Source organism: Bos javanicus, chromosome 2, assembly GCF_032452875.1.
Source record: "Bos javanicus breed banteng chromosome 2, ARS-OSU_banteng_1.0, whole genome shotgun sequence".
Lineage (NCBI taxonomy): Eukaryota > Metazoa > Chordata > Mammalia > Artiodactyla > Bovidae > Bos > Bos javanicus.
In genome coordinates, this window is record NC_083869.1 from 37,900,444 (window position 1) to 37,927,162 (window position 26,719).

Here is a 26,719-nt window from a genome sequence, read left to right on the forward strand (position 1 = left end):
TACCTAAAACAGCCACAGAATACAAACTGGACCTTGTGCTTTGTAATAGTCTGTGGCCAATCTACTCTATTTCGTTCTGTATTTCTAGTCTGCCTGGGCTAAAGGATTTTGAAGCTGGGATGTTATTTTCCAAATATAAGAATTGTATTGGAAAAGGCTTCTTCTTTTTTTTTTGCATAGTTCTAGTCATAAAATAAGACAGTCCTAATTACTACATTTACTTTCTTCTGTGTAGGAATATATCATAAGGGAACATTTAGAGTCTACCCATGTGAGTTCTGCCAGTTCAAATAAATCAGTCAGAGTGGATACAATTGGGTTTGGATCGTATCCAGGTTATGGAAGGCAAGAATAAATTAGAGGTATGAGCCATTCCAGCAGTGACAAACTCTCAACTTCTCTGTAAAAGCACCAGTGTTTCTTCAGGCTTAGACATGACTCACTAAGGCTACATTTTCAATGAAATATTGCTGGAAGCACTTAAAAGCTGGAAAATACAATCATGTCAGAACAGATGCCTCACTCCCTACCCCCAATGAGTGACATCATTTTGAAAAGTACTCAGTCTGCTGTCACCAGGCAGTGGGGCTGGAGAGGCAGATGTTTGCAAAAGCAGAGGAAGCCCAAGGGTAGTGTGGTTCTGTCCAAGATGCGAGGACCACCATTCCACTTTAGAAATGAACATTCATTTTTGAACAAATCTCTCATGACTATCATTTTTAGGTAGACTTGATTTTTATAATGGAAGGGAAAAAAATATCAGGTATAAATTTTCGGACACACGTCACGAGGAAACTTTTATTTTCTTTTTTTGGATATATAACCTCCCTCCTACTATGCTTTTGGGGGAAGGAGCTTCTTACTTCCACCCTCACTATTCCTAGGGAATGACTACTTCATGAAGTGACTCTGATGTTTGCTACTATGTTTGTGTTTTGTTCCCTACCTATATTCCATGAACACACAGACATTTTCAATAAATATATATTCAACAAGTATGGAAAGTTGATTAGCATCAGACACTACTCTAAGCTCTGAAATACAGTGGAAAGCATCCTTAGAGTTATATCCTTGAGTCGAGTACTCCAAAAATATGGGTATTTGGTACACTTCTCTACATCTTCCTTTTCTGACTTAATGGTTCTTTGTAGAAAAGCCCTCCAAGGCAACTGGTGAAGATATAGCTGAGGAATCTCATAATGAGATTTCTGAATATACTGTGTAAAGTTATCTACAAATAATTGGATATGCAGAATTGCTTGAAGATGATACAACCCCTATCTCCAGGGGTGCAGAAAGATGCTGACTCCTCCCATCAGCTTCATCAGCATGATGCCACAGGGGCCCCAGGGCATGCAACCTCTGCCTGGCCCCATGCCTTTGAATACTCTTCAGTTTGGATGCAGGTGCTTCCTAAATGGCCCTGGGCTAGAACTTGCTGCTTCCACAACCTTTCTTCATACCATCTCAAAGGTAACAACTGTATCCTTGAATGCCAGTGAATGTTTGCTGAATACTCACTGTTTCAGAAAGATTGGAACCATTATCCTCATTTTACTACAAATGAAGACACAGGAGCCTCTATCTAAAGTACCTGCTCAAAGTCACACAGCATAGCCAGGGGCAGAAGTGGGAGCTGCTGCTCCTAATCACTGTGCTATGATACCCTCTGGATCTGAAGCCTGCCATCACAGTGATGCTAAATTTTCCATTTCAACCATGATTTATCTCACATATTTTCCACAGCTTGCAATCTATGTACACTTACTTCTTTTCTTTCCGTCTCTGTCAACTTAATCTATGGTAACCTTTTACTGTCAATCCTAAAGGAAATCAATCCTGAATATTCACTGGAAGGACTGATGCTGAAGCTCCAATACTTTGGCACCTGATGCGAAGAGCTGACTCATTAGAAAGACCCTGATGCTTGGTAAAATTGAAGGCAGGAGGAGAAGGGGACGAAAGAGGACAAGATGGTTGGATGGCATCACTGACTTGATGGACATGAGTTTGAGCAAGCTCCACGAGTTGGTGATGGACAGGGAAGCCTGGCATGCTGCAGTCCATGGGGTCACAAAGAGTAGGATACAACTGAGTGACTGAACTGAACTGAATCTTTTACTATCTTTTTGAAAACTTCAGTCATATTATTTTATAGCTTCAGAATTTTTATTAAGCATTATAGGATTTTTGTAAGGAAATTTGGAAAATACAAAGGAAAAAGCCTGAAGATACTTACTCAGTATTTAGAAGTGACTCTTGTTTTATTAATGATTGCACATGTGTGTGTATACACACATATATACACGCATGTATACATTCATGTGCATTTCTATAGCAAATTTTTACCTATATGGTTAGATGCCTCATATTTTCATTTGTATTATGAGTTTTTCCTGTTATTAAAAATTCTTTAGAAATGTGATTTTTGCCAACAAAGGTCCGTCTAGTCAAGGCTATGGTTTTTCCTGCGGTCATGTATGGATGTGAGAGTTGGACTGTGAAGAAGGCTGAGCGCTGAAGAATTGATGCTTTTGAACTGTGGTGTTGGAGAAGACTCTTGAGAGTCCCTTGGACTGCAAGGAGATCCAACCAGTCCATTCTGAAGGAGATCAGCCCTGGGATTTCTTTGGAAGGAATCATGCTAAAGCTGAAACTCCAGTACTTTGGCCACCTCATGAGAAGAGTTGACTCATTGGAAAAGACTCTGATGCTGGGAGGGATTGGGGGCAGGAGGAGAAGGGGACGACAGAGGATGAGATGGCTGGATGGCATCACTGACTCGATGGACGTGAGTCTGGGTGAACTCCGGGAGTTGGTGATGGACAGGGAGGCCTAGCATGCTGCGATTCATGGGGTCGCAAAGAGTCGGACACGACTGAGCAACTGATATGATCTGATCTGATCTGAAAGCCTTTCATACTCATGTACTATTATGTATTCATTTCACTTTATTAGACAATCAAGCTGTTGCCAATTTTTAGATATCATAAACATTACTATGATTAATATTTTTGTGTTAATGCTTAGTATTTCCTTAGACTAGACACATGGAATTGCAATTATTGGACCAAAGATATAACCATTCTTAAGACTTTTATTACGTATCATTAAAGTGCTCTCCAAAGTGGCTGCCAATTCACTCTTAGCGACACTGCATTAAATTGCTAACATCACTGTACTCACACTGTCTTTTACTCTTTAACTGTTGCCAATATGAAAGGCAGATATATTTTCATTATTTTAATATGTATTTCTATAATTACCAGTGTGGTAAAAATATTATTTCACATTCATGTTAGTTATTTATATCCCTTCTTTTGTTAATTGTCTGTTAATGTCAAATACCTCTCTTTCATTAGGTAGTTACTGTATTTTTCTTTTTCATTCGTAATTACTCAGTACAGATTGCATTCATTTTATTCACTCATCTGATAGGTAACTGCTGAACTCCTTTAACCTATCTGTCCTGTGCTAAGGACACAGTTCTATCTATTCCTCATAGTCTTGAATACCTTTGGGAATTTCCTTATAAGACTTCTTCCAAGTAAATACATATCTTAACATACCTAAGATGATACGATTGACACTGATGTTTTACATACAGTTAAAGTACGCATAGATCCAAGGAAGATAAAAACATGTACAGAAATTTGTTCCCAGCTCAAACTGAAGATTTTTTTTTCTTTTATGTCTTTGCAAATTCAATAAGCCAACAAACCATGACTCAGAGCATTCAATATAAGCTTATAGGTTGCAAAACATCTTAAGCGCTGTGATAATGAAAAATGCCACCAAATGTTTAAATGATACCTACACTGACTAGGCGTTCTTCCTGTGGAGTATCTCAAATACATATACAGTTTACCTACTATTATCAAGAGTGAATCAGAATAGTACCGATGGCTAACAGGGACAATCACCAGAGAGAGTAATATATCCATCTGAACTATGTGAACTCTTATGTGAACCATAAGAATCAGGAAAACACTGGAGAAAAGCTGCAAAATCTAACTGATAGCATATAATAACCCTAGATTCCTGGTTTGGAATCTTAATCAAGTAAGAGATGATGTACTAGCTATTTCATACCATAAATTTCTCATTCTTGAGTCTTATACTTGGTTATTCTCTGAAGGGAGCACATCTTCAACTATTAAAGGGTACCAGGGCACAAGAGTGAAGCCATTTCATGATTTCTTACATGTCTGAAACTATATTTTTCATTCTTCATACACTGAAGACATTCTAGCTGGGTATCAAACTCCTGGACTATAAGCATTTTTCCCCCCCTCAATACTCTAAACACACTGCTCCACACCAAGTTATATGTCAGTCTGATCTTATTTTCTGTAGTTAAACTATTTATATGGATTCTTCTAGAACCCCTTTCCTCTTTATCTTTGTATAATATAAAACTTTGTCAAAATTATTCCTGGACAGGTCCCTTTTCCATATGTAATACCTGGAATGTGCTGACCACTTCAAATCTGTATACTCACAGCTATATTGTCTGCTTAGAAAAACTTCCAAAATTATATTTAAGTATTATTTCTGCTCTACTTATTCTAATGTCTTTTTCAAGAACATCCACAATACTTACATTAGATTTATTCTCTTTGTTCCACATATTCTCTTTATGTCCCTCCATGTCTAGGGACATCTATATCTTTTTTGTTCTTTTCTTCCATATTCCAAGATAACTTCTCAAATAATATTTATCAACCACAGTGATTCAATTTTCTTCTGTATCTATTTTTCCTTTATTACCTCCACTATAGATGTTAATTATTTACTATGCATCTCTAGAGTATAACTGCCTGGATATGAATACTGGATTTCCTACTGATTAACTGTGTAAGCTTGGACACATTACTCAACTTTACCAGAGTTTCCATTTTCCCATCTGTAAACAGCAGTAATAATAATAACTATCTGTATGATTCTAGGTTTTTAGTTACAAGCAACTGAAAACATCCTGGCTAATTTAAAGATTAAAAACAATTTACTGGAACAACTTACTTGTACAGCTCAAGGCTATATATTTTCTGTCTGTTCAGGTGGAAAAATGCAAAGAAAGAGAAATTTGGACATGTTCAGTGGCCAATAAAGCCTGACAGATTTCCACAACTCATATAGATTTGATAAATAACAGAGGAAATCCTTCACGTAAAGCACTTAGCACAATGCCTGGCACACAGTTTAAGTAATAATAATTGTTAGATATTAGTTTCCTAATGGATTTCTATTCCACAGAGTTTATTGCCTTTTATATCTCACTAACAGTGATAAGATCGTTTCTAAAACTTTTGGCTTGTTTCCTGTGGTAGTAGTGGTGATGATGGTGGCAGAAAGAGAAGAGACAGTAATTTGACTGTACTGAAAAGGATCTCCATACTTACAAGGGCAGATCTAACATAAATGATCTGCTAACCATTCTTCTCAATTTTGTTCTATTGTCCTTATAGTAGAACTCCTCTCCAACTCTGACAATAGGGTGGGTGTCTTCATAGTTTTCAATGGGAAATCAAGAGACGTTTTTAAAGGGTATGATATTAAAAAAAATCAAATTAAATAAAAGTTCTGCATGAATAAAAATGTTTTCCCTATTCTATAGTGCAGATCAAATAAATTAAGTGAAACAGCATTCTGTTCAGTATCCATACCTATATAAGTTTCATATTCTTACCTACAGACCATCAAATCTTCTACTTAGCTGGGAATAATGCCAACAGCAGCAATTACTAAGATGTATTTTTCCACAAAATAATTTAGTAACAATTCACATTTTCATTATACTTTGCTAACTAAAAAAAAAAAAAAAAAAAAAAAATCAAGATCCTGCTGTTAACTGCTTATATTATAAGAAAAAAACCAATATTCATCTTTCTAAGAAACAACTGAGAAAATTGGGACAATGGGGAATCCAGTAAGCTTGCCCTCTTCCAACAACTGTCTCTTTTAAGCCAGAAACATAGAAGGTAGATAAGGTCATGAGTGAAAAAAGAAGGTGCCAATTTATTCTACACTTGGGCAAGACACGTTTACTCTTTTATTAATACAACAATTTATGAAAATATTTTGCAAAGGGGACAAATGATGGTTTATGTCAACTTTTAATGGAAAGGAATTTCTAAAGGAAAACAGAATGCTGAGGAAAGTGTAAGGACTGATTCCACCAGAACAGATTAGAAGGCCATATATGTAGTGGCTGAGGGCCTTTATCTTGATTTAGGCTTTAGCAATGATTTTAGGAAAATGTATTAATTGGATATATGAACATTAGAGTAGATAATACCACATAATTAATATTATTCTGATATCATGCTGGTTTATAGGAATTTTCACATGTAAATGCATACAAATTGAAATTCAAATTTGAAATGCCTAGAACTCCAATTTTGAAAGGGAAATTAAATTTTCCTTCAAAAGCCAAAATATTTAAATTCTAAGAAAACTATCTCTCAATGGTGAAAACATGAAAACATTTCCTCTAAGATCAGGAACAAGACAAGAGTGTCCACTTTCAACCACTATTATTCAATATAGTTTTGGAAATCCTAGCTAAGGCAATCAGAGAAGAAGAAAAATAAAAGAAATCAGATTAGAAAAGTAGTAGTAAAGCTCTCATTGTTTGCAGATGACATGATATTATGCACAGAAAACCCTAAAAATACTATCAGAAAATTACTAGAGCTAATCAGTGAATTTAGCAAAGTTGCAGGATACAAAATCAACACAAAGAAATCACTTGCATTCCTATACACTAACAATGAAAAATCAGAAAGAGAAATTAAGGAATCAATCCTATTCACCACTGCAACAAAAAGAATAGATATATCTAGGAAGAAACCTACCTAAGGAGACAAAAGAACTGTATACAGAAAAACTATGATACTGATGAAAGAAGTCAAAGACAACAAAAACAGTTGGAGAGATAGTCCATGTTCCTGGGTTGGAAGAATCAATATTATGAAAATGACTATACTAGCAAATGCAATCTGCAGATTCAATGCAATCCCTATCAAACTGCCTGGCATTTTTCACAGAGGTAGAACAAAAAATTTTCACTACTCATATGCAAACACAAAGTACCTCGAATAGCCAAAACAGTCTTGAGAAAGAAGAATGGGGATGGAGGAATCAACCTTCTTTACTTTAGATTATATTACAAAGCTACAGTTATCAAGACAGTATGGCACAAAAACAGAAATACAGACCAATGGAACAAGTTAGAGAGCCCAGAAATAAACCCACACACCTATGGGTACCTTATTTTTGACAAAGGAGGCAAGAATATACAGTGGGGCAAAACAGCCTCTTCAATAAGTGGTACTGGGAAAACTGGACAGCTACATGTAAAAGAATGAAATTTGAATACTTCCTAACACCACACACAAAGATAAATGCAAAATGGACTGAAGACCTAGATGTAAGACCAGAAACTATAAAACTCTCAGAGGAAAAACATAAGCAGAACACTCGATGACACAAATCAAAGCAAGATCCTCTATGACCCACCTCCTAGAGTAATGGAAAACAAACAAATAAATAAATAAACAAGTGGGATCTAATTAAACTTGCAAAGCTCCTGCACAGCAAAGGAAACTATAAACAGGTGAAAAGACAACCCTCAGAATGGGAGACAATACTAACAAATGAAACAACTGACAAAGGATTTCCAAAATATACAAGCAGCACATACAAGTCAATTCTAGAAAAACAAACAGCCCAATTAAAAAGCAGGAAAAAGACCTAAACAGACCTTTCTCCAAAGAAGACATACAGATGACTAACGAACACATGAAAAGATGCCCAACATCATTCATTATTAGAGAAATTCATATCAAAACTACAATGAGATATCACCTCACACCAGTCAGAATGGCCATCATCAAAAAGTCTACAAACAATAAATGCTGGAGAGGGTGTGAAGAAAAGGGTGTGAAGAACAGTGCAACCATCTTGCACTGTTGGTGGGAATGTAAATTGACAGCCATTATGGAAGACGGTATGGAGATTCATTAAAAAACTAGGAATAAAAACACCATATGACCCAGAAATCCTACTCCTAGGCATATACCCTGAGGAAACCAAAATTGAAAAAGAAACATGTACCCCAATGTTCACTGCAGCACTATTCACTGCAGCTAGAACATGGAAGCAACCTAGATGCCCATCAACAGATGAATGGATAAAGAAAGTGTGGTACATATCTACAATGGAATATTACTCAGCCATAAAAAGGAACACATTTGAGTCAGTGCTAATGAGGTGGATGAACCTAGAGCCTATTACACAGAGTGAGGTAAGAAAGAGAAAGATAAATATTGTATACTAACACATATATATGGAATCCAGAAAGATGGTACCAAAGAATTTATTTTCAGGGCAATGGAGAAACAGACATAGAGAACAGACTTATGGACTTGGGTTTAGGCAGGGGGGTGGGTGGCGGGGGAAGCAGAGGGTGAGATGTATGGAGAGAGCAACATGGAAACTTACATTACTATATATAAAATACAGAGCCAATGAGAATTTGCTCATTTGCAGGGAACTGAAACAGGGGCTCTGTATCAACCTAGAGCAGTGGGATGGGGGGAGAGATGGGAGGCAGATTCAGGAGGGAGGGCACATATGTATACTTATGATTGATTCATGGTGATGTTTGACGAAAAACAACAAAATTCTGTAAAGCAACTACCCTTCAATTAAAAAATAGATAAATTAAAGAAACTGTCTTCCAATTTATGATAGCCATTTTCATACCTGAAATATGATTTATATGGAATTTAATTTTATAACATGATTTATCTTTATGTTTCAATAATGTGTTCTTTCAATTTGCTTACAGAATTTTTCTGTTATTTTAAATCTCCATATTATGAAGGTTTCAGTGCATAAAAACTATCAAGATTCTATAAGCTAAGACACCAATTTGTCTTTGCACTACTTGAAATCAACTTTATGTTTTAAATGATTTTTCTTAGGAGTGCCTAGAACAAAATACTCAAAGCCTACATTACTTTGCTGAGGTACAAGCAGATCTGATCACTTTGGAAAGAATACACACATAAAATAAAAACAGACACAGTAACGCCGAATGGACCCCTCTCTGCAAAAGTGACAAAACTACAATTTAGGTAAGAACACAAACATGAAGACAGACTGTTCTGCGATAGCTGTGGAATGACTTCAAGGTTATACTGCAGGAAAAAACTCTGTTTCTGAAATAATTTTCTCTCCCGAAGTGATTCTGCAAAGAAAAACAATCAAGCGGCACAAAGAATTTAATGCTGAATGATCCTGTCATCCATTTAATCTCACCAACTCAGCAGTCACTCATTTCACATTTAATATCATAAAGTTTGCATGTACAGGGGAAAAATTATTCCATATATTCATAATTTAACTCTGAACAGGAATTGTGAACTGAGTTATTCAACTGAAAAGGAAATTATCATTTTAAATATGCAAAGGCAAGGTTGACTTTAACCATTAATAAAGGAAAAATATTCTATTACTTTCAAATGTAAACCCAAGGTACAGCTAATTCAATGGTAAAAATTAAACAATTTTGCCTAATAGTTAATAATAATAATAATGCCTAAGTTAACAAATTTACATAAACCTGGCATAATACAATATATATCTATAGCCTGATTAACTTAAAAAAGGGGACAAATTCTTGGATTTTGTGGTTCCAATGAATGAATATTCATTATGTGCCAATTACCACAAATAAAAATATACAATATGGTTTGTAACTCTGTCTTCTTCTGAGGGCAGAAATTGTATTAAAGAGACCACCTTTATAGGTCTCCTGACCATCCCTCCCATCTCTTTCCTGGACAGTCTTTGCTCACAGTAGGCGTCCTATATATATATATATATATATATATATTTTTATATATATATATTTATAAATTATATATATTTATATATATATTTATTCAATATATATATATATATTTACCTAGTTAAAAGCAAGTGTAAATGAACTACAGTGGGATGGTGAGCATTTTTACATTCTTAGTTCATTTACCCAATAAATATTTGGGGGGTCTTTTACTATGTATTCCATGTCTGCAAGTGTAATTCAGCTGTGGATAAAGAGCCAGACAGAAGCTGTTCAAACTCCTGGAAGTTAAGAGCTCGTCAAACAAAACAAAGTAAAACAAAACAACCACCTATTGTGTCAATACATCTAAAAAGATGTCTCCAAGGGAATCAAACAGAACAAAAAATCAGTTACTCAAAATGTACGCCTCAGACAGAAAGACTTGGGAACTGTGCTCACAGGTCCAGCTGATCATTTATCAGACTACTGGAAAACATGGGCAGATGTAAAAATTTACCTGTTGTTGTTAGCTAACTTGGCAATCTAAGGACAGTTTTTTTTTTTTTTTGTACACTCAAATATATGAATAAATAAACCTGTTAACTATACTCTTGTATTATTTAACCACAGAGACACTCGAACTGGGGTTACGCTACATCATTAACACATGGAAGAGAAATGTTAAATTTTCACTGTGTCATATGCAGTTTAAGAGGACTGATCTCCTAAGAACCAATTATTAGCATTCAGAATTCTTGAATCCAGGCCAAAGAGTGTCGCAAGACATCTACCACTTGATCCCACTTTGAACCTTAATTCCATAATATTAAAGAGTAAAAGCTGTAAAATTTGATGATCCCACAGAAGTCACTAAGAAAAGATCCAATCTTACCTTGTGTCTGATGATTGCAGTTCAGGCACAGAAGACGTTCCTATATTACATAATTACAATTGCCAAGATAATTCAGTTACCAAGAGAAAAAACTACTAAGTTACTAAAAGGGAAAGTGTGAAGTTTTCAGTGTTGAACCTACAGTACAATGCTTTTAGCCAGGCTACAAACTATGCTTGTTTACAGCTGAAGTAAAAATTCTGTCTTCTGCATGGGGCTGAGGTGTGTCAGGGAGAACTATTTCATTGTAAATAAATCTAGGGGCCAAATAAAAGGAAGTTGCAAAAGCAGGTGTACAGCAGTTGAGTTGTTTCAGTTTCAGAGAAATAAAGTAAATAATTGTACTGGAATTTGTTCAGTTCTGGGCATTCTGCCATACAGGAAAGGGTGTGTAATTACTGAAGCTAACACATCCATGTAAAAATGAAGTAATATCAATAGAACACAGTTGGGATCTAAATTTCCTTTTTTATCTTCGAAAAATTAAGGATCTCTATAATGACTCTCATTTCACTCTTTGATATTTAAATATCACTTAAGTTAATATGAATACATGAAGGCAGAATTGTAATTTTCACAAAGTCAGAAAATATTATCTTTAAAGGTGGTATTATTCTCTTTGAAAGCCTCACAAATGAAGAACATTTCAATTTTCACTCATCAAAGATAACAAGATAACAAAAGTATACCCAATACCTCACTTAGGACTTCACCAGAGTAAGAGAAGTACACGTAATATTAGCACGTTTTACCAAATCTATTCTTTGCTTACCATTTCATGCTATCTGGATTGAACTCGATCTTAAACCTGGATTCCAAACTTCTTAAATCATAAACCCAAAATAAGAGGGTGTGGTTTGTGGGAGAACAATGGAAGTTAGAGCACCTAGGGAGTCAGGCCAACTTCAAATAGAGATCTCAATTATTCAAGAAACTTTATGACAGAGGATGAAAGACTGTAATAAATATTACATGCGTGATTTTACAGAATGTAAATCTACTTGCACCTTAAACAGAGCTATGAAAAATATTTAACGCTATTCAGGACTGGCCATATGATTTTTTAAAGGGTATTTCTACATCTAGTATGAGATTCTACCAATTATAAAAGTTCAATATACTCCCCCATTGATAATAAGAGTCTGCTCCTGGCTCCTGGCTCACTGCTTCCCTGAGCCTGTGACGTTAGCATGCTGACACTTCTAAGTTGCAGGGATGGCACTGAATTTCTGAATGAGTCAATGTCTTACCAGATTCCAATTCCTTTCCATTCAAAGGCATGCTGTCCATTTCAAGGATGAATCAGTTTAGTCTATGATTTTTACAGAAGTGGCAAGGTTCTCTGAGGGCACTGCATTTGGCCATATTTCTTTACCTGACCACATATAAGCTAGGCACTAGATCATTCTTGGGTAAGCCTGAAAACTATCAGGATACAAAATAGTTTGTTTCCAACATCTACATTCACTTTGGGAATACTGTATTCTCAGCAGGAGTTGAACTGAACAGTAGAAACTGCCAAATGATGATCCTGATTGTATAAACCCAACAGCCAACTGGTGGCTTAAGTTCAACTGACACTTTCTATAATTTTAGACTGGAGTCCAAGGATAACATTACTTTGCTAATCCCATGGGCTGACTTTTTCCTTCTCTTGAAAGATGATCCTTAACTGGAAGACATTTCTTTTGTGATTACTTGGTTTACATGATGATGGTGGATATTTTGTGACATCACGAAGATAAACCGCATCCTTTCATTCCCTACACTTCCTTTGCAGCTAAGTTGGACAGATGGAAGATGAAATATAAATTTCTTTCATATTTTTAAAAGACTTACGCCATTATTTGACCATCCATGTGAAATAAAATATAAGTTTGTTCCATGCAGAGATCAGATTTAATTTCTAGATCAATATGGATACCGTGCAACTCAAATTGTCTTAAAGATAAGAATGTACAGCTGAGTAACTAGTTTTCTAGGTGCTGTCTTGAGATTCTCTTGCTTAGTAATGCTTCTATGAATGTGGCAACAGATTCCATTATCCTTACAGAATAGCCAGTTGGTGACAAAGTGATCTGATAGCATTATTTATTTACTTCCTCTTTCAACAATCATTCATGCAGCTCTAGTATATTCAAGCCCTTTGGGCTTCCCTGGTGGCTCAGATGGTAAAGAGTCTGCCTGCAGTGCAGGAGACCTGGTTCGATCCCTGGGTTGGGAAGATCCCCTGGAGAAGGGAAAGGCTACCCACTCTAGTATTCTGGCCTGGAGAATTCCATGGACTGTACAGTTCATGGGGATGCAAAGAGTCGGACATGACTAAGTAACTTTCATTTTCATCCTCAGGTAGCTTTTAATTATATCATCCAAAGGAGCATGTGATGAGTCAGAGCAGTGGTATAAAGTGCTAAGAAAGATCAGCAGAGAGTTGACTTCAGGCTGGGGTGAACTTCATGGTTGGCTTCATGAAAGAGGTAGCACTTGAACAGAAGTGAGTTCCTTCTTTCTATCTGCAAAAAAGCAAGGACTTTTTCTATAAAGGTACATGTATGCATCTATGGGACTGACATCAACATGAAAGGTCATAGCTTCATAAAAGAGAGAGAATATGAATCTCTGTATTTTGTCAAGAAAAAGGAACAGCTTCTGGCATGGGAGGATCTGAAGGAAAGAGAGGCCCAGTAGAGCAAGATTTCAGTGTTCCCATGACTCCCTAAATCCAATTTCAGGTATTAACAGACTAGTGATTTGTTAACAAGATGGCTACTGGTTGCCTGTCATTTTCTTCCCTACTACTTATCATGAAATGTCCAGGGGGAATTCACATGAGGTAATGTAGTGCTTGGATATAATTTATAAGAACCCAGATTCTTCCTCTCAAAATTCAGGTGCATGTTAAAAGATATTCCTCTCCAATTCTTTAACCAAGTGCTTTGACATGATGTTTGAGTTTGTACTATGTCAGCATGTTAATAAAATTTATTTTCATTATTCTACTTCTTATAATAAACACATAAAGCTGTTTTAATTGGTGAGATCAACATGGTGAAGTTTTGGAAGTTTAATGCCATGTCGAAGTATATACTGTCACAGCATAAACATGGCTCGTATTCAAAAAAGTTTTTTTGTCTTCATATCAGTGGCCTGGAAGAAGTTTCTCAGTCCCGACAGACACATATTTAAAAGTAGAACCGCCAGCTTCTCTTAGGGAGGGCATTTTCTTCTTAAGTAGAGATGATGATGATAATAGTAATATTAGCCTTTACTATGAGAATTTACTAAGTGTAAGGGAGTGTAAAAACTTTACATAGATTAATTTAATGTTTCAATAACTATTACTATCTTCATTCTACAAATGAGAAACTGAGGCAGAGAGAGGTTAACAATCTTGCCAAGATGACACAGTAAGTAGTGGAGCCATGATGGGAATCCAGCCATCTCCCCCTCGCACTGAAGGAGTCTCTGTATCCCAACGAAACATTCATTCTGAGACACATCCACCATCAAACAAGGTCTGTTCTCTGAGATCAGCGGATCTGATCCCATCACTCCAAGCCTATGAAAATAAGGCACCTTTTTCCCCCCTATAATTGTATATTCTATCCAGTAATACTGCTCTTTGATACAATACATGACCAAGGACATAATCTAAAATTAATTATTTCATTTGAGTCTAACACAACTACAAATGTGACATTCTGACTAGTATTTTAGAATCAAATATATAAGGTAAACAGTAATTAGTTTTCTTATTCTTAGCTAACTTTTCTGTGCTCTGTCTCATTTGGCAGACAAAGGCAAGTGACATATTTCAGGAAAGTCTAAGAAATTTTTACTCTAATTACAGAGAAATTTGAGTATCTTGCTTTGTACCACACAAATCCTATGGGAACTAGAGTTAGCTATTTAAATCAGGCAAGTATCTTGGAACAAGAGATAGATATGGTGTCTTGGGTTGAATGATGGATGCACTGAGTAATGAGCACTGACAATCTTAAAAGAAATTAAGAATGAAAACTGTAAATGTATAATAATGGACTCAAATTCTTAAGAACAAGAATAGAAGTGTGTCTTCCAACTAAAGTGGGAGACATATGATAATTCTAATAAATAACAAATATCTGTATATTTTTTGCCTAACCCAAGAAACCAGAACTCTTTTTGTTTTCTCTCACAAAATATGCATTCAAAATACTATTCATTGCCAAAAGATAAAATTTTGAAGTCATTTGAGGCCATCAAAGAATTATAGGGCAAAAATTCTGATAGGTTTCCAATCTCTTCTATATGCAGCGTTATCTAGTTTAAAGATACAGACATGAAGGTTCCTACTGTTATGCTTACTGAGCACAGTTTCTGGTTTTAAGTTAGTTCTGGGTACTTTGATAAATTTACTGTCATATTTCACCAAAATGCAGTATACACTAAGAGTCACAAATAAATCAGAGCCTTCTCATTTTACAGCTCCTTGGGTCAGATCTCAGCAACTAAGAAGAAAGAGTCCTTTTTTTCCTCCCTAAAGGTGATAGATAATCTATAGTTTGGGAGAAAATGAAAACAGTACTGACTCTAATTTTCTTGTGTCCTCCCAAATTCTTAGTTTGTGAAATGTTTAAAAACTTCAAATTTCTGTAATGAATGAAAAATATTTTGACATCTTGCTACTAGGAAAAGTTGTGAAATCATTTTTTCTTGAAAATACAGCTCTAATGGCAAGACATATCTTCTAGTTTTAGAGCAATCTTTTATATACACACCCATCTTTAAGTTACAGCAAAAAATAAAATAAGGAAGTTTTAAATACCCTTTCACTCTTTGTCATCATTAGTCATGGGAGTTGTTGACACTGATTTTTCAAAGAATTCCGGCCTACATACAACATTTAAGCTTGTATCTCTTGAGAAAAAAAAGACTAGTATTTTAAATCATAAGATTTAAAAAGACAATTTCACTATTAGATTATCTCCAACAAAATAACCCTCACAGAGGGCATATACTTTTTGGTTGCTTGTGTGTTTTTTGAGGGAGGAGGGCAGAAAAGAAAAGTCTCCCCGGAGGTTTACACTGACATTCACCTTTATTAAGCTTCTAAATCTTATGCAGTTAAAATTTCTCTAAGCCCACCAAATCAAAATCTAATTTAGAAGGCTACCTGGATCTGAAGGATAACAGTATTAAGTGCCTTTAAAAAATCAACATAAACATGACATTTAAGCAAAATGGCACAGTGTGACAAGTTTTAGAACAGTAGCTCACAAGATGAGTATACTCTGATTAAGACAAACACAACAAATAGAACCTTTAATCCAAAAAATCACGGAGACAACCCTATGTAATACCTATGTTAAAACGTTCAACAGATCTAAGGCTATCACAGGCCTCAAGTTGCCAGAGTTCTGACAGAAAAGTCAGCGATGTGAAACACGCTTTACAAAGCTGGGCGTGCATGCACACACTCTGCAAGGTGAGCGAGACAGAGACACCGATCACCACTGATATTGTCCTTACTTGCAGACGCACAAGTATCCTGCATGTTCCGATTCTGACTGGCACCTGGAGCGGCTCTACCTGCCAGTCATCCCAATGTACTCAGGGATGTAAACACCTTATAATTAGAAAACGTGAAGGCGTCAAGGACGTTAGACAAATTGAAAACACATCCAAAGATTAATTTTTAAAGGCAATGAAGAAATAATTAATTGCAAAGTCTAAAATCAGAGGATGTACCTGCTCCTTCACGGAAGCTAGAATAGTGGTGGCTGTGGTCTCGGGTTCCATGCCGGGGCCAGTGGAGGCAGCTTCCTGGTGGGTCTGTGGTTGCCCCTCCTCCACCAATGAGGCCTGTTCAGGAGCTGGCATTCCTCCTGCAACCAAGCAGGCAAAGGGTTAACACTTTCATCTGCTCCCGTGCCGGAACAGGCAGGGGCTGCGTGCTTACACAGGGTTCCCAGGAACTACTACAGACTTCTACACACCATGATCACAACGCCATACGGCTATATGATGTCTAAAAGGCAACACCCAGGGTCAAAGTAGAACTAGTACTACCAAACACTAAAAAATAACAATAGAATAATAATGACAATAAAAAACACTGAGAAAATATTTAAACAAAATCATAGTCTAAAAATGATGTGGAAAATGTTAAGGAAGAGGATGCAAAAATACACCAAGGACAATAAAGCTGTTAGATGCTATAAAATTGCTGAATTTTCTAAACAGGTCACCATTAAGTAAATATGATTACCTTATCATGAACAAAATAGTAACAAATACGCTAGACTGCTATAAGGGTCAGTTTTCAACGAAGTACTTGAGTAAGAAGACATCTACAACTGTAAACGCTTTACAGTTGCAGAAGAGGCTTATGCATGAGAAGAAAAGGGAAAGTAAAACTTACAAAAGGCTTGAAAAAATAGGCGAAATTCTGTGGTATTTAAAAAAAATCAAGACTGCTGGTGGAGTATTATAGCTAGCTTGGTTTCCTTAGAGGAATCTGTTGATGCAAAGATGACAATGACTATGGTGATGGTGTTGAAAGAGAATTTATTTTTCAGGATCATAGACTGTGACAGAAAAATGGGTTCTTGCCAAGTGAATAGGTGCCTCTCCTACATAACACAGACTGAGAGTGGTGTGTTTGCTGGGAAACTTACTGATTTGATATGGATTTTTATATAAATTTGAAAAAGATTGGGAAAAGGTACCCATATAAAATGTTGTAAATATTCTAATAACTTGTTTACCTGTCACTCTCTCTGTCTCCTCCAGAATAGAGTTTATCATACCATAAGACCAGCCTAGAGCCTGGCATATATAATATCCAACTAATCTTCACCAAATAAATGAATACATGAATGAGGACTGACTGTCTCTTCCATGTCTCATAACAGTCATTAGGCAAATCTGACCACAAGTGCTATGGTGCTCCTGAGATCTTATTTGCTTAATACATTACTCTGTACTTGTATTTGAGACCGCAAGTGCTATTTTTGACATTCTTCATAGTTTTCTCCTAAAAATGACTCTACTCTCATATTTTGATTTCTTTTCAACTTCAACAATGTTCATTTCTGTAGGATGATATGGGGTGGGGGGACGGGGGAGAAGGTCCCCATTCCCTCAAATATCAATATCAACTTGCTGTTTATTTCCAAACTCAATCTGTAAGACAAGGGAAGATGAACATATCATCCGAGCCTCCACCTCCTTCCTCACTCTCCTGACTTGCATACTGGGGAAGCTGGGGTTAGGTTCCAGGGTGCTGTCAATGTTGCTTTACTGCTGCCACATTAATGGGCAGAAATGGAAAACGGGTCTGATGAGTATGTGTATTTTCCCCTAGTGGGGCTCTCCATGAGGAGTTCTCATGGTTGCTCTAGAGGTAAATTCTTTGTTGGCAGTTTCTGTGGAGCCCCAGGCCAAGTGCAGCCTCAACTGCAAAAAGGAGGACCTCCAGTTCAAGTTTGAGGAGGACCTCCAGGCTTGAAGTATGCGGGTCCAGGATCATAACCTAAGTGCCTTGAACATAAGCTACCACTTCCTCACTTACAAAAAGAGCTTACTAATTCTTCCCACAACACCATCGGATGATTTTTATGACAATCTTTATTTTTTAGTATGTATGTTAATATTGATATATAAAATAGTGCTCTCAAATATCATTGTTGTTGTTAGTTGCTCAGTCGTGTCCGATTCTTTGCTACCCCATGGACTGTAGCCTACCAGGCTCCTCAGTCCATGAGATTCTCCAGGCAAGAGTACTGAAGTGGGTTGCCATTCCCTTCTCCAGGGGAAAGTATTATTAACTGGATAAAATGATGCATTTCTGTATTTAGCCAGTGCTCATTATAGATAAGATTTAAGGTCTATGAAAATAAAAAAGCCACACATAACAATCCTAGACTTGCACTTAAGGCTGGTAAAGATATGAAAATATTCTATGCCATCAAAAAACTACACACCTTAAAATAAGCAGATGGTTGCAAAGAACAAAAATGTTACTATGCAACAGGGAAACAAATAATGCCAAGAAACAAAAATTTTAAATGTCAAGAGTATAATACCCTGAAATAACCAATGTATAAGAAAAAGAGAAGCAAATTTTCAGTGAACAAAGAGAATTTGGGAAAGAAAGAAACATCATTGGGGAAGTAATTACTCTTGACTAAAAATAGGAGAATCGTTGCTATTTAAAGAAAGATACTGAAAAATACCGTTGTAACTGCATTATGTCACTGTGAGTGCACCATATTTAATTTCATGATATTTATTTTCTGATGACTGTCCAGATCTATGGTATCAGATGAACATCTTCTGAATACCACTTTGCCCATGTAACAACATGCAGGGTGATACCGGGGTACGGGCATAAAGAAAGGTCACTGATCATTAATGGCTCATCATCTAGCTGAGGCAGCAAAATATGAGTCAGACCAAGACAGAGGCAAGAGGCAAGTGATGGAGTAACAACACTGAAATCAACAGGAAGAGGTGATGAAAAAGAAACTCTTATTCAGCAAGAGAGGAGACTTGCATAGGTAGGCATGATTTCTACTCTCAGATTCCTCAAAACTAGGAGACACTGCAGGCAATCACCAACACTCACGGGATAGACGATGATGACCAGGGTACCCAGGCTTAACTGAGGGTGAGACACTTCTCTACACCTCATCTCTGAATGGTCCCTAAACACCATCACCAAGATGGGGCAAAGAAGGGATGCCATACTACTGACAAGCTATACACCTAGTAAAGTAATCTGTTCATTTACATAGCTCTCCTAACAATTTTAGGAGCTGGAAGGAATCAAGCTAAGACTAAAGTTACAGAATATTATTACTTCTCCCCATTAGCAAAGCAAAAAAGCAACGACTACTTATATGGCAAAAAGACTGTGAGAAATTAAGCTTTGTGCTTCCCTCAATTATCTCAACTGGCCCGATCTGGGCAATTACATTTTAGGGACCTGGGTACACTTACAAATAAGTTGCTGGACCATTCTGGCTCTTTGAAAAATCACAGAGAATGGAAAAGGTGCCAGAAAACTGGAAACAGGAAAATGCCATTGCTGTTTTTGGAAAGAAGAAAGTAGACTCTCTTCACGTTACAAACTAGAGAGCTAGACATAGATGTTGGGTGAGATTCTTACAAGGATTTTATCCAAGAGATGACTGTGAGAACCAAAAAGGGGCACGCCAAAGAAAAGTCATGTTAAGCTCATCTAATTTCTCTTTGGCACGGTAACCACGGAAGTGCAGTGTGTCTAGACTCATTGAGGCATGATGATGTTAGAAGTCCCCCATGGTATTATAATCAGCAGAGAAATAGGGCTGGCACAAGGGCAACTGCTGCCTCTGACATTCTGTAAATAGCTGAACAAAATATATCAAACTACAGAGGTTTCTAATGTAATGCTAGAGAACTCTGATGCTGGCCCAGCCCTAACCAAAAACTTTAACCACAATGTAATAATAATATACAGGGCATGCTCAAACTCTTCAATGAGTAAGAATACTGAATTTACCAGGTGATGAAATTCAAATATAAAAATCGCTGATGCACTGCAATAATGAGTTGCTTCTAATGAGATGTAAAAAAAACAAAAACACCAAGCATAAACAAGGATCTTGTACTTAGGGTTAGCTCAGCAGCACACAGGGGAAAGATTTACTAGGCACTTGGACTTCCCTGGTGGCTCAGATGGTTAAGCGTCTGTCTACAATGTGGGAGACCCAGGTTCAATCCCTGGGTCAGGAAGTTCCCTGGAGAAGGAAATGGCAATCCACTCCAGTACTACTGCCTGGAAAATCCTATGGACAGAGGACCCTGGTAGGCTACAGTCCATGGGGTCGCAAAGAGTCGGACATGACTGAGCGATCTTCACCATAATCACCTTAGGTTCAAGAGCACAATGAGTGAATCAAGAATGAAAAGAGGCTTCCACAAAGCCAAGGTGATGCTATGTTGTATCGATATCAGCATTTAAGGTGATAGAAAGAAAGGGACAAGGGAATGTACACCTCTTCTTCAGGTCCATGTCCACTTTCAGTGATGGGTGGCACATTAACAGGAATGGACACAAATGTATTCATTCGAGAGGATGAGTAGGATGGTAAAAGGATTCCACCATTTATTTCCAGGCACAAGGACAAAATTAATGATGAGCTTGAAGCTTAGCTGAGAACACAGGAAGAACACTTGACAGAAAAGGAAGAGAAAAATCTGACCTGAACAAGAAATCACAAGAACAAGAAAAATCTGACCTGAACAAGAAAAGGACCACGCAGACAAGCAAAGGTCTATGAATATCTTCAGGTCTGCCAAGCACAAACAAGGTCAGAATTTTTGGTCCCAAGAGCTAGACCAAAAACTAATGGTTTTGTACCAAACTTGTATTAACCTAAATTACTACTGTCTTTATACTCTGAATCAAATCTGGCTAACAGTTATGTTTCATTATATTTATATTGTAAAATTAAAGGTTGGCGCTATGAGGGCAAGCTCAGGAAGGTCTTTCCTTTCTGAGTAAAGAGCCAGATATCCAAAATTTCAAGAACTAAAGCCCCAGAGGTGGTATATTCCCCATCGCTGGAGGTCTTTAACCACAGTTCAGAAGATCAAGTAGCAGGGAAGGTACAGAAGGAATCCTGCACCGGGTGTGTGTCAGAAACAGGAGACAAAGTTCTCTGAATTTGGAGGCGGAGACAAAGATATGAGAACATCTATGTTCTGAACTGATGTGAATGCTCTTCAGGGGTTTTCAGAGTGTTGTCTACCACATCACACCTCTCTGTAAAAAAGCACCTGAAGGCCAGGACACTGTGTTTTTCCTGAGAGAATGATGGTGACTGGAAGTCTTACTGCTGACTGTTTCTGTTTAGGTACACAAAAAGCTCAGAGGAGTTTGTAATCAACTCTTACAACTGTGTTCTCATTTTATTCCAGCCTTTTGTTACTTTCTTACTACTTCATTTTATTTCACTACTTTTTATAATTCTGTTGGACAGCATTCTTTTGAGCCTTGTGAAATACTTTTTGGAAAGCTATGAACTGTTATGTGTTTTCACTAATACCTCTATTGAAGACAAATTTTTACATAAAACTGTTGGTATAACATAGTGTGCGTTTCTCATAGTGAATTCACAAATTAACAAGAAATTTTCTGTTCAGGTTACAGGTCAAGTACATTCTAGTGTGATTATAAAAGGCTTTCTTTGCAGGCTGTGGATGTAATATACAGGAATAACTTAAGACTCAACTACAACCCCCTTTATCACAGATGAAACTAACCCACAAAATCATCTCCACTAACTTAATGAGATAGAAGATCAACTAGATAGTGGATTTTCCTCTATTTACCCATTTCTACTCGCCTTACTGATAATTTTTGTCAAAGTATAATAATACACTTTATTTTGTCTTATCCAGTGAAATTCACTGGATTCTGTATTTTTTCTCCATTCTTTTGCATAAGTAAACTTAAGTATTAATAGCACAACTCACACCTTGAGATGGCCACTTACACTGTGTGCTATGTAAATGGTGCTCCCAGAGTCAGGTGGAGCACTGACACGGTTCGTGTCATGACAGGTAAATCCTGTAAAACTATTGATAAAAACTAAAGATTCTATATTGGATAAACATAGACTGCACTTTGGTATTTTCAATCCTTCTAAACAAACGTTTCTTACACAGAGCAAAAAAAAAAAAAAAAAAAAAGAAATCTTCTTTGGAAAATACAAGCTGGTTTTAGAAAAGGCAGAGGAACCAGAGATCAAATTGCCAACATCCGCTGGACCACTGAAAAACCAAGACAGTTCCAGAAAAACATCTATTTCTGCTTTATTGACTATGCCAAAGCCTTTGACTGTGAATCACAAGAAACTGTGGAAAATTCTGAAAGAGATGGGAATACCAGACCACCTGACCAGTGTCTTGAGAAACCTGTATGCAGGTCAGGAAGCAACAGTTAGAACTGGACATGGAACAACAGACTGGTTCCAAATAGGAAAAGGAGTACGTCAAGGCTGTATATTGTCACCCTGCTTATTTAACTTATATGCAGAGTACATCATGAGAAATGCTGGGCTGGAAGAAGCACAAGCTGGAATCAAGATTACTGGAAGAAATATCAATAACCTCAGATATGCAGATGACACCACCCTTATGGCAGAAAGTAAAGAGGAACTAAAAAGCCTCTTGATGAAAGTGAAAGTGGAGAGTGAAAAAGTTGGCTTAAAGCTCAACATTCAGAAAATGAAGATCATGGCATCCGGTCCCATCACTTCATGGCAAATAGATAGGGAAAAAGTGGAAACAGTGTCAGACTTTATTTTTTGGGGCTCCAAAATCACTGCAGATGGTGACTGCAACCATGAAATTAAAAGACGCTTACTCCTTGGAAGGAAAGTTATGACCAACCTAGATAGCATATTCAAAAGCAGAGACATTACTTTGCCAACAAAGGTCCATCTAGTCAAAGCTACGGTTTTTCCAGTGGTCATGTATGGATGTGAGAGTTGGACTGTGAAGAAAGCTGAGTGCCGAAGAATTGATGCTTTTGAACTGTGGTGTTGGAGAAGACTCTTGAGAGTCCCTTGGACTGCAAGAAGATCCAACCAGTCCATTCTGAAGGAGATCAGTCCTGGGTGTTCTTTGGAAGGAATGATGCTAAAGCTGAAACTGCAGTACTTTGGCCACCTCACGCGAAGAGTTGACTCATTGGAAAAGACTCTGATGCTGGGAGGGATTGGGGGCAGGAGGAGAAGGGGACAACAGAGGATGAGATGGCTGGATGGCATCGCTGACTTGATGGACGTGAGTCTGAGTGAACTCCAGGAGTTGGTGATGGACAGGGAGGCCTGGCGTGCTGCGATTCATGGGGTTGCAAAGAGTCGGACATGACTGAGCGACTGAACTGAACTGAACTGATAGATTCAGTTTTTTTTGTTATTGTTTGTTTGTTTTAGGATTTAGGATCCCTTAAAGCACATAGCTGTCTGACATGTTAAAGGGTATAAAAAAGATAGGATGGGGATAACCAACAGGGTAAGAATGTAACTCTGAGGGGAGATGACTGGATTGAGAGGTGAGATGAGCATACATTTCTGCTATTTTCCAACTCACAACACCATGAAATAATGGAAAAGGCATTTTCTCTTTTTCAGGATAAGAAAATTAGCCAGTCTAAAAATTCAAAAAACGCCATCAGTATGCCAAAATATTAGAAAAATAATGGTTGCAGACCTATGGCAAAATAACCAGAAGCAACCAAACCACACACACACAAGCCTGATGAGTGGCTGGAGCAGTAGGTGAGGGAGCTCAGAGTCAGAGGATCTCGGAATTCTTAGACCTGGGCCATGATCAGATGATCAAGAGGGAGACAATGCCACTAGGTGGTTGGTTGGCCCCTGCCCTGCACATGCTCAGGCGGCAGTCACAGGCAAAGATGGAGAGAACCGGACACAACAGGGCCTCAGGCAGTACTGATGCCCAGAAGGGCAGAATTCTCTGAACATAAACAGTGAAGTGGTAAACTAACATCTTTAACGTTTAAATTGAAAACTGTGTCTGTGAAAGAGAAACACAGCCAAAGACCTTGAAAATAAGTTATAGGATAAAACCAAAAATCTCTATCAATGCAATGAATAGCAGAATTAATTTTTATAAAAAGAATATTTCCTAAGAGTGATGTAAAGGATTCAATCTGAGCACTGCACCCCACTCCCTGCCTGAAGAGAGAGAGAAAAAAAAGATAAGAGTAGTTTGGAGACTTGAGACTAGATCCAGGAGTTATGTTTATTTACAAGTATGAAGAAGAGAGGAAAAAAGGAGACTACTAAAACAAGTAAGAAATGGAAATTTCTGAGCTGAAAACTAATATTTAAAATCGGCCAGTAAGTAAATAAAATGAATCAAACAGATTATATCTAAACCCAATCCACTGAAATTTCTAGGTTCCAAGGATAAAGAAAAGATTGTAGATGTTACCATGCAGGAAAAATAAATTGCATACAAAGGAATGAGAATCAGTTTCACAGAAGCCTGATGGTTATAGTAACAATTTTCAAGTACTAATATATATATATAGTATATATATACAGTATATATATATATTTCTAATATATATTAATATGTATTTCTAATATATATAATTTATATATAATCTAATATATATATAATTTCTAAGTACTTCTATATATAGTATATATTACTATATATATATAGTAATAATTTCTAAGTACTAACCAAAAATCATTATTCAAATATGAAGAAAAATAAAGGCATTTTAGGACATACCAGGACCCAAGAAAATGTGGCTTCAATACTCTTCAAAGGAAGTTCTGCAACCAAATAACAAATATGACCAAAGAAGGGTTAGTACACAAGAAACAGTGCTAAGCAAATAACTCAGGAAATTGAAAGTTAAGTCTAAAGAAACTCCACATGCTACCAACAGGAGACGTGTGAGGAACTGAAGAAAGTAAATTGTTCTACCCTGACCAAGTTAGCAGCTGACTGCAGCCACCTGAGTGAACCCAGGTAAGACTAGCAGAACCTCCTTAACAATCTAGAATTACGAGAAATTTAAAAACTGTTGTTTGAGCCACTGAGATTTCAGATGACTTGTTACATGGTAAGTGATACTAACTGATACAACCATCAAGACAAGAAATGAGGATACAGGGGGAAATTTTAACTTATCAGTGTTATTTTTAAAGTATTATAAGATTAAAAAATTAAATTTTACATGCTGGATTATCTTCTAAAGATAGTTTATTTAATACACTATTGCTCTTTGACTTACTAAATAAGATACTATAAATTAGGTGTAACTGAAACTATAAAGATGAATAAGACCTCCTATTCAATTTATAGCCTAAATGGAAAGACAAGGTAAATAAACATCCACAATAAAATACATCTCAAGATAAATGGGGTACTAAGAGCTCAAATACAGGAAGCTCAAAGAAGGGCTTCAATAGCATGTATAAATAAGGACACTATACTAGGTACAGTGAAAGCGCAGTGAAAAAGTGAAAAGTAAAGAGGAGAGTGAAAAAGTTGGCTTAAAGCTCAACATTCAGAAAACTAAGATCATGGTATCCAGTCCCATCACTTCATGGCAAATAGATGGGGAAACAGTAGAAACAGTGGCTGACTTTATTTGGGGGGCTCCAAAATCACAGCAGGAAGCAACAGTTAGAACTGGACATGGAACAACAGACTGGTTCCAAATAGGAAAAAGAGTATGTCAAAGCTGTATATTATCACCCTGCTCATTTAACTTATATGCAGAGTACATCATGAGAAACACTGGGCTGGAAGAAACAGAAGCTGGAATCAAGATTGCTGGGAGAAATATCAATAACCTCAGATATGCAGATGACACCCCCTTATGGCAGAAAGTGAAAGGAACTAAAAAGCCTCTTGATGAAAGTGAAAGAGGAGAGTGAAAAAGTTGGCTTAAAGCTCAGCATTCAGAAAACAAAGATCATGTCATCCAGTCTCATCACTTCATGGGAAATAGATGAGGAAACAGTGTCAGACTTTATTTTTTTGGGCTCCAAAATCACTGCAGATGGTGACTGCAGCCATGAAATTAAAAGACTCTTACTCCTTGGAAGGAAAGTTGTGACCAACCTAGATAGCATATTCAAAAGCAGAGACATTACTTTGCCAACAAAGTTCCGTCTAGTCAAGGCTATGGTTTTTCCTGTGGTCACATATGGATGGGAGAGAGACTGTGAAGAAGGCTGAGCACCGAAAAATTGATGCTTTTGTACTGTGGTGTTGGAGAAGACTCTTGAGAGTCCCTTGGACTGCAAGAAGATCCAACCAGTCCATTCTGAAGGAGATCAGCCCTGGGATTTCTTTGGAGGGAATGATGCTGAAGCTGAAACTCCAGTACTTTGGCCACCTCATGCGAAGAGTTGACTCACTGGAAAAGACTGATGCTGGGAGAGATTGGGGGCAGG

General features: G+C 37.1%; 1 protein-coding gene across 20 annotated transcripts in view; it reads right to left on the reverse strand.

Annotated features, from left to right (window-relative positions):
• PKP4 (plakophilin 4) overlaps nucleotides 1-26,719 on the reverse strand; it is a 259,383-nt gene that overhangs the window by 170,872 nt on the left and 61,792 nt on the right. For 13 of the 20 annotated variants that reach the window (XM_061437200.1, XM_061437140.1, XM_061437260.1 and 10 more), the window contains exon 2: nucleotides 16,464-16,600. In XM_061437200.1, coding sequence (XP_061293184.1) covers nucleotides 16,464-16,595 — 132 coding nt within the window. In that variant the 5' untranslated portion in view covers nucleotides 16,596-16,600. Of the gene's footprint in view, nucleotides 1-16,244; nucleotides 16,342-16,463; nucleotides 16,601-26,719 lie in introns of those variants that run through there. The other 7 variants (XM_061437283.1, XM_061437291.1, XM_061437269.1 and 4 more) reach the window with 3 other exon arrangements.